This window comes from Corvus kubaryi, unplaced genomic scaffold (assembly GCF_017639235.1).
Source record: "Corvus kubaryi isolate FWS band 111438036 unplaced genomic scaffold, C.kubaryi_AGA036_p1.0 37322, whole genome shotgun sequence".
Lineage (NCBI taxonomy): Eukaryota > Metazoa > Chordata > Aves > Passeriformes > Corvidae > Corvus > Corvus kubaryi.
In genome coordinates, this window is record NW_024581101.1 from 3,656,192 (window position 1) to 3,668,637 (window position 12,446).

The 12,446-nt window shown below is 39.9% G+C and overlaps 1 protein-coding gene across 4 annotated transcripts in view; it reads left to right on the forward strand.

Annotated features, from left to right (window-relative positions):
* The window catches only part of DACH2 (dachshund family transcription factor 2), a 249,477-nt gene that overhangs the window by 163,688 nt on the left and 73,343 nt on the right, over positions 1-12,446 (forward strand). For all 4 annotated transcript variants that reach the window (XM_042029275.1, XM_042029274.1, XM_042029276.1 and 1 more), the window contains exon 3: positions 380-511. In XM_042029275.1, coding sequence (XP_041885209.1) covers positions 380-511 — 132 coding nt within the window. The remainder of the gene's footprint in view (positions 1-379; positions 512-12,446) is intronic.

Below are 12,446 nucleotides of genomic sequence, written 5' to 3' on the forward strand. Positions count from 1 at the left end.
TTGAACTGTTGAAATTAAGGAATACTATATCTTAGTCTGTGTGTGGAAATTTTGTTGCAGCTAAATAAGTCAAGCAGAAAGTGATCAAAGTGACAAGGTGATCAAAGTGACGGGAAATTATATTTAAAAGTATAATCAAAAGGGATACCATTAAATAAATACTGCTTTATGCTATACGTGTTAAAAAGAAAAACAAACATGAAGGATTTATTATTTTTTAAAATTCTTAGAATGGTGTAGGATAGCATTACTTAACTGGACTAAGAATGGGCATTGAATTTTTGTGACTTTTTCTTACTGAAAAGGAATGTTCTGTTCATACTTGCAGTGCCACATTGTATAATATGACACTGCATTTTCCTTATTTATATTTTTCCAGGTCTGACAGCAGCTGCCATGGCAGAGGCTATGAAGCTACAGAAAATGAAATTTATGGCCATGAACAGCCTTCATGGAAGTGGGAGTCAAAATGGAACCGAGTCAGAAAATGAAGAGCTCAATTCTAATGCAGGTAAGGGATGCTGTGCCCCTGAGCTGCCCTGGAGCTCTCAGCACCTGGGTCTCAAATTCTCGGGCTCTTGTATTTTGTAAGCTTTGCTCTACCAGTGCTAACTCACAATTAGTGCTCTCCTCCATATTCCTCCACTTTTCCCCCAACAGCTCCTTCACTAATTCTTTGAAAAATACAGGTGAAAGATCATCTTCTTTAGGGTTGGATACAGACCTTTTAAAGTGCCCCCTAAATACATCTGGAGTAACAAAGGATTGCTCTGCTGACAGTAACACTGTCTAGTTGTCCAGTAAATGATGGAAAGTTTCCAAAAGGTCAGGTTGTTGGAATTCCTGAGTTCCACAGGTCACTGGAGAAAGGTAAGGTAGGGAATGCTCCAGCACCAAGCTTATGGCTCTTCTGCATTTGGTTCTTCCCTTGAAAGGACATTTGCAAAGCACAGCTATGAAGGGGAGTCGTGATAATCCTTGGCTGTGGCTGGAGTCACCTTGGACAGGAGGCCCTGGCACGGAACACATTCAGTCTGTGCTATACAAGCATTAATATAAATGAGAACTGAGCTCCCCAAGTCCCAGCTCCTCAAGAATAGGGTTCAAAGGTGAAGTCAAAATGGATCCTTTGGGGAGGAAATCTCTGTTTATTCCGATGTCCTTCCAGGTGAAGAGATTTTTACTTGGACAGTGTAGAGAGCCACAAGACAGATCCATTTTGTCTCTGATACCTGTTACAATAAGGGCAGTTCCCCTTGGCCTCACTTTTTACTGAATCCTAGAATGCACTTTCATCCTTTGGGAACACATTTTGTTTGTTTCCATTACCAATTCAAGAAGGGAGGGACAGTGTGATCCCCGTGGATCCCCGCTCTCCCATCGGCATTCCTGCGTCTCCAAAGGCAAAGCCTGGCTGGTGGATGCTGCATATGCATCCTACCATCAAAATGGTAATTTATTAGACCAATAAAGCAGCAGCTGGGAGGTCTTAGACTCATTTTCTAAAGGAATAACTTTGAATTCATGACAAATTATGCACAAAGCAGTCTTTCCAAAAGCGGTATTGCCTTTTGCTAATTTTGTGTACTCATCTGTATTTGAAGAAATCTGGCTTCTAACTCATGCATTAAACCTTTCCCCAGCTTCCTGTTCTGTAGGATATGTATTTCTTATTCACCTCTCAGATCCTAATCAATTAGTGCATGTTGAATTCAGAAAAAAAGCACTGAAAAAGCCTATTTAGTGGTTGTAACTCAAATAGTTTGTGTACAGTTCAGAATGAAATCTGAAGGTTCACTGAATGCTAAGAAAAAGGACTGAAGACAGAATTACTATGAAAGAGCAAGGAAGCTTCATACAGAAAAGATGTAGGGTTGGTATGGGGGTTTTAAAAGCTGCTGTACTGAAGTTTCATTTGAATGCTCATGGTTTTGTGTGTTACCTGATAGGGCAAAATTTGTGTACTTTATGTGGGGAGAATCTACATTAATGTGATTATTTTAGGTACTACATGGAACAAGAAGTTTTTTAGGGGACTGTCACACCAGCCTTTGGGCAGAGCATCAAGTGTGTGCACTTAACAAGGGAGTTCTCTGTGGTTTAGCAATTCAGCGAGTTCTACAGCCAACTCAATACCAATTCAAATATTTGGAAAAATTCCCACTGACTTTAGGTACAGTGGGATCCAAGAATAAAAGTATGGTGGCAGTTCCATAAAGATATTTTTTCAATTCTTTCCCCTTTTCACTGCCTGATGCAATAAAATTGCCAGGAGCAAATTTTCTGGCTCAAGTGCCAGTGTTGCTTGCAGACAGAGCAGTAAGTCCTTATCAGACAGAACTAACACTACTCCTATTAAGAATCACAATTTCCCCTCCTTCCAGTATGTGCAATGTGAGCACTGGGATAATTTTTGTAACGTGGATTCCTCCTTTATTAGTGGGTCAAATTACAAAGATTTACATTGAGCAGGATGTTTCAGAAAGGAAAACCTCCATGAAAGGAGTGAGAAGTTGGCTGTGCATTTCACCAAATAAAATAACTGAAGAATTACCAAACACTCACTACAGAAAACTCCTTGATGTGGCATGAAGAGAGTGGGAATTTTGTTTAGAAGTTAATACAGACGTTGTAACTTTGATCTGCTGTGAAGGGAACACCAGGATAATTCCGTGTGCATGAAACTTTCACCAACTGTTTGCTTTGCTCTAGACTTACAGTTTAAATGACTATTAAAAATAAAATGGGGATGTGAAATGAGGAAGAAAATTGAATTTTGAATTTTTTTTTACTGAGAAGAGGTGGAAAGGAACAGAGGAAAGGAGTCAGAAGCCTCGTAAGTGAGGAAAACGTTTTATTTTAGGAGAGAGACCTACAGTTTCTTTGATTTGGGGTTGTGTTTAATAGCTTCTGTAACGGCTGCAACATGACACTGCATCTAGATTTCAGCATGAATAACAACCTGTTCGTGTTTCATTTAGCTCCAAATGAGAAATTCTGTGTTTTATTGTTTTAGGAAATTAGTCTGTGTACTATTGCTCCTGGAACTTTATAATTAATCACTAAAGGTTATGGCTGTGGAGAGTTTGTGGGAAATAGATGTCTGAATGATTATAATTGTGGCTGTCAAATCAGAAATATGGTTGTACAGAGCCGAGGACCTTTTGCTTCCTTTGATTTTTTTTTCTTCTTACTGTAACAAAGACTCGAAGGGTTGCAGTTTTACTTCAAACAATTAAGTTGGGTTTTTACCTCAGTATTACACATTGACTTCCTACAATGCCACTAAATATTTCACTTTTGGATATGTGCCTTCCTGCTCATCCCACAGTCTGATAGATGAGCGGAATACTCTCTTTTTGCTGTTGTTTATTTTAAATTAAAAATGTAATTGAGCAGTATTAAGTCCTGAAGGTTTATTGCCAGATTTTTTTGCAAGTGTGTCATTATACACAGGCCATTAGTATAATAAAAAAAAGTGTTGAGGATGTCTTGGCATATTCATTTCAATCCCCATCTGTATCTGCTGAAGTATGAAATAATTTTGGGTTTGCTTCTTTTTGATGCCTAGCCTGTCACTTCTATAGTTTCTTCCTCTGTGCATCATTATGATGATGGAAACTTCTAAGAATTCTCTCTCTGAAGCCAGAATTTGTCCTGTCAGTTTAAAATTTGAACTCTAACTCAATTTAACATGATCACTGACTAATTACTCAGATATTATATTGTCCTCCAGCAAATCGCAGGTGTGGAATTGAATCTTACAAGTATGTCTAAGGAAGTGGGGAATAAATGTGGCACTTCTTTTCCTGCTTCTAGTCCAGCTGGTGTGCTTTTGCCACCAGGTCCTAACTGCCTCCTTTTCATGAAGTCACAATAATCTCAGTAGTGGTGGAGTTTGGTACTGGAATATTCTAAATAACTCATTAAAAACAAATGCTACAAGAGTTAATACTGAAGATATAGGGAAAAAAATTCCCCCAAAAGTTCAGTTTGCAGATATTTTTTAATTGAAGTAATGCTTTAGTTCACAGTGCTGTGAAGAATGCTGTTACACATTTGAACATTGATGTCCTCCTTCCACTCTCTCTGCAGAAGAGAAAGAGATTTTTTTGCACCTTCCTACTCATCATATGAAGTGTTGAAGCAAAGCTTCTCTGGCAGTTGAAAATCTCCTCTTTAATCTGGCACTGGAGGCTCTCTGGCCCCCCAGCCCAGCTGACCTGTTCCTTGGGCCTTAGTGTCCCTCTCCATCTTCTGGTAGGACTGGGGCAGGAAGGTTGAATTTGGAGAACCAGGCAGTTGGGGACAAAGGTGTGTGGATGTGGGAGAAATCCATCCCTCTGGAGTCTGAAATACCCGGTGGCCATAAATCTTCTGTGATCCTGTTCCTCCTTTTTTGGCTCCTCCAGGTGGGTCCCTGGAGAGGAGACCTTTTGCTGGTGGCACTTGAGGGTTGCCAGGAGTGACTGTGGCCTTTCCTATTCCCCTTGGGAGGTGAGGAAGGTCTGGAGCGAGCAGCTGGCAGCTGACTCCTGCTCACTCCCAGCCCAGCCACGTAGCCAGATTTGTTGTTCTGTAGAAATAAGGTAAATAGAACAAAAGCTCCCTGGTTGCACAGAAGTGTTTACAAAGATGAGCTCCTTCCTCACTGTGCAATGCTAAAATGCTAAAATCAGGAGAGGTGTGTTCTGGAAATTAGCATGTCATTGCTTAGGGAGATTTGGAATTTATTTGAAATCAGAGCTTTTATTTTTAATGGCATGGCAGCAGGTAATTTGTACAAGTGTAGGATAGATTGTAAAATAGAGAGTGGGTAATGCTACCTGGACGTCCCTCAAGCTGCCTGAGCAAGGAAGGATCAGTGCATGGCAGTCGTGACAGGAGCTGTGTGTGCAGAACCTCAGAGCGAAGAATAAAGCAGGTATTTCCTTCTGGTGGCTTTTGGAGTTAGCATGCATGATTTAATAAATGTGTTTTGCTTTCCCAGGAGAGATATCAAACAGTACTAAGTGTTTCAGTGGTATTTCCTTAGGAAGTCAAAATGTTATTCTGTATGTAGAGTCTTGTTGCTTAATTTCCAGACAAGGAGCTAAGTTAGGCAGAAAAGAAAGGAAAAACACCCAAGCTTTTGGCATATGAGGATCAGAGAAAAAGCTCTTCATAGGAAAAGAAAGTGTTATCTTTTTATCCTTCTTTCCCTTCAGTACCTGCCATGCAGTTTTCTCACAAATGCAAACATCCTTCACAATCTGTTTAAAAAACCACAAATACATCACTCGGAGGAATATTTAAGGAACCATCAGGAGGGAAAAAACTCATTGGTTTAATGGAATGCTGTCAAGGAAAATCAGCATCACAAACGACACAGGGGCAGAATTGATACTTTTGCACTGACATGTTAAAAGAAAATCCCATGCATTATTTAGAAAACCCAGAAATCTGTCAGCTGTATGATTGCCGAGTTAGCAGAAGCAGGAGGATGCTGCTCAAGTTGAAAAGAAACGCGTAGGCACAGATCCATATTGTAACCTTTCATGTTCTCCACCCACCATGAATACCCAGCTATTACACGGTCAGCATTTTTTAGTTTTTCTCTTTTAAAATTTTCAAGTGCTTGAAAAGTCAAAAGAGGTAGGTCTTTTCTTCTAAAAAGCAGGATGCCAAGGCTGTTATTTTATTGTAAGAATGTAAAAATGACAGGACCAGAGAACAGTTTTTTTTAATCCTCGAGTACCATGTAGATTTCATGAAGTCATTTTTCCTGTTGTTAAGGCAAATGTGTTTTTGTTACTTGAGCAGAGAATTACGAATTTTCTTAAATAGTTACGAATTTTCTTAAACTGTCCTTTGGCCAGGAGGGATGTGTGCAGTCTTGAAGCAAGAGAGAATTTTAACATGTTTTGAGTTGTGTGCTGTCTCGTCCAAAAACTAGACTTGACTCCAGCCCGAGCAGACACATTAAAACATTTTATCCTAAAAATTGGGACTTCTGTGCTGTTTTTGTAGGCAGTACCTGTGCTGGTGATGGTGAGGGTGAGGATGGGAAGGTGAGGAGGCACAGAGGGGATGTTTGGCCCCTGTTGTGGGGACAGGATCTGCGCAGGGGGGGTTTGGCCCAGGGACACCACCCCCAAAGGAGATTCAGGGAGTGGCGACACTCAGTGGATTTCAGGATGTGCTTCCATACATTGTCTTGGAGGTGTGGTTTCGTGGAACTTTGTTGAACCCACGTGGAAGTGATGGTGAGGAAGTTTATTTAAGCTTTTTCAGTGAAAGTGGAGTGAAGGAACTCAAACATTCTCATAACATGGGGGCTTTGAAAAGCTTTCCCCACCACTGCTTGTCAGAAAACGTCTGTGGTTGGGGAATGACACGAGCAGAGAATTCCCTATGGATGATGTAAGTGAGGCCTCCCTGGGGCCAGGCACTGATAATCCTGGAGGAAGAGGCTGATGTTCCGTTTTATTTTAAAATAACAACTCCTCAAGCATTAGCCAGGAAGCCAAATGCTGTTTGTTTGGGTCAGTTGTACCTTGTTGGCACCGTGCTGTTTTCTGTCCTGTTCCCTCCTAATGGGATACTCTCAGTTATCCCAAGAACCCAGTCTCCATGTGGGAAGCTTGGAAATAAGATGCAGGTATCTATTTCGGTGGCAAATTGTGTTTTTTTGGAGAGTGAGTGTCAGTGGATATTTTGTGCTGTGTTACCCCAGCACTGGGCAGGGTTTAGCAGCAAGAATTTTGGGAGGCTTTAGTGAACCCCAGTTTCAGTGGAGTGCAAAAGTGAATTTTTTATCTGCAAACTTTTTTGAGGTCCCATTTTAGGTACATTCTTAAGCAGTTACCTATTGAATGCATGTGAATAATTTCACTGTATTTTTTAAAGTATTCATTGAAATACGAACATAAATACTTTGTAGTAAATGTAAATGATTCACACATAAATGTTGATACATCAGCTAATATTTACATATTTGGGTTGACTGACACCCAACTGTGAGAAATGGGAAGTAGCTCTGGCTTTAGTTTTAAAACTAATAAAGGAAATACAACTCCAGACAAGCTTTTAAAATGAAATTCTCTGTGCTCTTCTCTGTAACTCTGAGGCATCTTTCTCTGTGAGAGGAATTCTCTTTCAGGTTTTTGATGCTTATCTTACACATGATGAAATTAACAGTGTTTATATAGCATCATGAGCTAATGTAAACTGGTTTAAAGAACAAGCAAATTTTGGTTTTATCTTATATTGGCCTCTTTTTAGAAAAGTTGTTATTAACTCTTGAAGCTCTGGCTTGTGTGAATGCTTTTTGAGTGGGAAGTTCTCAAGGGTATATTTTAAATGGATTCATGACTATTAGATATTAGATACTGCTAAGTGTTTACAAATGGAGAATATATATACTTGTAAGTTTATATTTCAGCAGTTAAGCATCTCACACAGTCTGTTTCCTCATTACATTTTGGTTGTTATCTTATTCAAAGTCAAAGAACTGTTGTTCCTTTTTATCCAGAGCATAAAGTAATTGTTCGGGTTTTTTTTAAATAAAGACAGAATTCCTTGCAATGATTTCTAACTTTTGCTGGAACAAATTTAATACAGAAAATCAAGATTCATATCTATTAAAAAGCCCTGCCTAACGCCAAATCAAATACCTCTGGGTGCACACGGCGTGATCATAAACAACCTCTCCAGATTCTTGCCATATCTGCTATCAGAACTAAGTGCAGCAAAAGATAAACTAATGACAAAATGCAAATGGTGTGGCTAAACGGAGGAGAATTGAGAGCTTTCACAGGTCTGTCACCTTTCAGATCCTTTACAAATTTATAGTCTCAGAGTGCAGAGGTCTGAATCTTCAAAGCTTGAAAAACAGAGGTGCAGCATGAACTAATCTTCATTTTTTCCCCTATCTTCTTACAGCAGCACTAATGGAAATGTATTTTGTTTAATGACTCTGAAATCCTGTTTGTAATTAGATGTGGGAATTGGTCTTACTTTGTAACAGATGATACTGGAATAATAATATGAGAGATGCTACGCTGAGACCCCTATCCTCCTAAATTTATATCATTTTTCATTTTATTGACAGGAAATGTGTTCCTGGAACAAAGAGATTGATTTTAAAGAGTGGAAAAATAATGTCTAGTAAAAACTCAAATGAAAACATTTTAGTATTACTTTTAAGTGTATCACAAGAGTATGTTAACCCTTTAGATGTATTTTTAATTTTAGTAAACAATCTTCTTATAATTGTTGCTTTGTCTCTGATACAATCTTTGAATGAATGCACCAAAAGGTAGAGAACTTTAATTAATGATGGGGTGCATACAATTAAAATGCATATCATATTTCAGAAGGATTATTCGAAATAATTAATTTTGTCTGTTAAAACACTTTTCCAGTCGTAAATGAAGTAATTAGGAGTGGGCACAAAAGATGTGAGTGCGCTCTGAGCTCACACAGTCCCTTCAGAGTATTACTCTCTTTACTAGGTCTTGATGTCATAAATCATTTTGGTCTCTCCAGAGCCAAGGCTACATTTTTTTCTGTGGTTATAATTCTCGTTTTTGTTGGTGGTAGCTGAAGTGCTGGCGTGCTGAAGGAAAGCAGGTGACTCTAAAGTGTCCCCATAAAGACAAGATCTCACGTTCATCTGCAAGGTACAGGGACTCCACGGCACTGTGGGGAGTGATACTTATCAGAAACGCACCCAATTTAAGACTTCCTGTATAAAATCTTATGAAGACCAAGGCAGATTGGATGCCCCACACCTGAGAAGGAAAACCATTCCAGTTTTGATGTTTTAGCTGGGTCCTGTGGCTGCTGAAGGACACAGTGTGGAGAGGTTGTCCTGCTCTCCACGGCAGGAGGAGCAGGCACCTCTGCCTTCCTGCCTGGGGCTTGCTTACAAAGGCAAGGAAAGGGAAAACAGTGATCCAGGTCTGCCCCTCTGAAATGCAGCTTGAACTTGATGTTAAAACATCCTTGGACAAAGCAAAAGCAGACCCAGGAGCAGGCAGCATCCACTGACCAGCAGAACTGTGGCAGTGAGGGGTGCCAGGAGTGCTCAGGGGTTGCAGGCTTTCCACAGTGCTACCAAAGAACAGGAAAATACCAAATGTTTGACACATCCTTTTTTTTTTTTTTTTTTTTTTTTTTCTTTCCAGGTCCTTGTATGTACTCTTGTTTCCACAGTATCTCCTCTGCTGATCATTTTGGCACAGAGTAACATGTTCAAACTCTGTTGGTTTAATTTCCCATTGCAGGGTGTGAGGATGTGAGGAATCCTGTGAAGAATTCAGTAAAAGCAAGTATTAGTGATAGTTGCCTTTGTTAAGTAGTGAGTGCACTTCAGTCTCCCATCAATGATATTTTAACAATAGAAAGTACTTCAGTATTTTAATTACACTGTAAAGTCTGGAACATTCTTGTTCTTGTTAAGGCACATATAAGTTAGGATGAAAACTGGCATATTACCTTTGATGTGGGCCACATGCTGAGAGTCCCCCAAAGGATGTCATTGATGGTGATACAGCTGCCAACAGCAGGAGTCTCATGAATTGCAATTTTAATCAGATTTTTTAAAAAAGTCCCCTAACGTACAGTTAATTTATATTTGAGGCAAGAAATGTTTGTGGTGTGATTATTTGGAATATTTTCTCACTTAAAGGAGTAGCATTGATCCCCCCAAAATTTTAATAATGTGGGTTTTTAGTTAAGGATTCAGCACTAGATTTGTGTGGCGTGCCCTGAGCTGACATTTCTGCAGCTGAGATTCGATAGCAGTTTTCCTTGCAACAGTTGGTGCTGTTGAAATGTCTGGCTGATCTGTGAATTTGATGAGACAGAAGTCACCGTGGTCTCCAGTAATTCTGCCTTTCCTTGCACCCACAGAGTACGAGGCATCCCTTAGTTGTGGAGCAGGGGCTGTGTGGGTAAGCAGGACACACACAGATCAGAACCCTACTGCTTTTTATAGAATACCTTGGCTCTCTTGAGCAGTTAGATTCAAGTTTTGTTTTCCTTTAATGAAGTTTTGATCCATGAGAAAATCAGGAATATGCATTTATTTCTGTGATTTTAAGCATCTGACAGTTTTGCATAATAGGTTATGCTTTCTGCTCCATATTCTGTTTAAAAAAAGCTGAAATCCAAAGCTGTGAGTGACATTTTGGTAGAATTTTAGCAAGTACAGTCATTACCAAATTAAAAATAGATACAGGTGGGTAGTCTGTGTTTTTAGCTCCTTTTAAAAAAACCCAACCCCTGACTGTATACAAGAGCAGCAATTTATCAGATCATTATAGTTACAATTAGGAAGGACCAGCAATGTTGTCTCGGACCAAGAGTAAATTTACCTTTATTCACCAGAGGCTTTAATTTCCATGGCTGCGACATCTTTTCCTCAAATGAAATTCTTATTCTTAATTTGTTAGAAGGTTAATTTAAATTAATAAGATCACTGAAGAGTATTAAAACCTGGTCCGTTTAGTCATGGAGAAGAAAATGTTGTTGGCACCGTATAATTGAAGCTACTAATTTGTCCGTAATCTAAAGGAAAAGTGCATGGATTTTTAATACACATTTCAAGTGCTTTATTATTTTGGAAACTCAACCAATACTATGCTACCTGGGAACTAATTAATAGGTATTTCAGGTTGGCCAGTTGTGTGTTGGAGGCAGGCTCTGCAGTGTAGGAGCTCTGCAGGAGCTCAGTGCAGTGCTCTGCTGTGGGTGGGCACTGCAGGCTGTACCTGCAGGGTGGGGGTCACGTTGCTCACAGCTGGCTCGGGTGTGAGGTGCAGTTCTGGGGTGGCCAGGTGAGTTCAGGACAGTTCCACCCTGCAGGATGGCTCTGCCTCTGGGTGTGGTCTCTGTGTTGCAGTCTGTGGTGTTCAGGATCATCAGAACCAGTGCTCTCAGACTCATTTCCTTACCCACACTCCAACTCTGCCAGCCTCCTGTCTGACTGACAGTTGCCCAGCTTAATTTTAGAAATTTCATAGGCTTGCTGATCATGGCCATTTTTCCTAATGCTTTCCTGAAGTCTTCCTTGTTAAGTCTTTCCTTGCTGCATCTTGTCCTGTACTCTGTGGCTGCAGAGAACAATTTATTCCTCTTTATGACTGAACATGTTCTTTAGCTAGTGAAGACAATTAGTGAGCTCCTGCCTGTTGTTCCTTCCCTCCACTGAACAACCTGCTCTTCTGAAGACTCACACTGAGGATTTCCTCATCCCTGCTCAGTTCTCCATGTGCTCCCCTGGCCTCTCTCCAGGTGATTCAGATCCTCCTGGTCCCCAGCCCAGGGCAGTGCCTCGGTCAAGGCCGGTGCTCTGGGCAGGAGTGTGGGACGGGATAGAGACAGAGAATTCCTCCCATTGTACAGACAGTGATCTCCTATAAATGAGTGGAACTCGTTCTGCTGGCATTTCCTGGCAGCAGGGTTTTGCTGACCTGTGTTCACCTGCAGTCTATTACAGACTCCAGATATTTTTTAATTCTTATTTTTTAAATTTACCCAGGCAGTCAAACCCCATTCTGAGTTGAGGATGGATATTCCAGCCTTTCCTCTGTCCTCACCAGATTTTCACATTGTGTGCTCTTAAATCTTAAAGAAAAGTTTAGACAAATTCTAGTAAAAGATCCAGAATTTTGGGTAATTTTGCTGTGTATGCCTAGGACATAGACTAGCATGTGCCCTTGAATGCGGAGCATTTAGTTCAGTTGAGTTTGGCCATTTTATGGTTCATTCTCTCTGTACACATTGACTGAAGGTGCATTCTGAAGGTAAATTAAAATTGATAGTTGAAACTGAAAATCAGCATTTCCTGTCTTGATGCCATGCATTTTTTAAGCTGTACACAGCCATCTGCAATTAATGCTCTTTGTTGTATATCTTCTGTATTTACAATATATTTGACAATAAAACCTTTTTTGACATTTAATCAGTAGCAGAGTTGTTCCACTCTCATTATATATTCATGAACTTTATCACCAAGACAAGGCATAAATGTTGAGCTTCCCTTTAAGATCAGACAGGCATTGATATTTAAAACATTGGAAATTGGGGGGGTTTGTGACTGTTCTACATTTGTACAATATAAAAATTAGAATAGATTCTTCTTTTTAAGGCTGTTTTAAAGATAGAGACAATGAAACTTCGGGACTAGTGAAACTGTGTAAGAGCTGTATATTCAATTACTGATGTCATGGGCCATCAGAAGCTGCTTTCTTTTCCTTTTCCTGTAAAGCTTATAATATTAGTTAAATTGTGATTCATTTTCTCATATTTCAGATGGAAGTTGGAAAGGCAGTAGGAAGAAGTGTCTTGCAAGTTCCTATAGATCTGTTTGTTGATTGACTGTCTCTAAGAATTTGATGTGAGGGGGATTTTGGCATTTCATCCTTAGAGAAGTATTCCCCCTTGTTTGCAGCACCTCT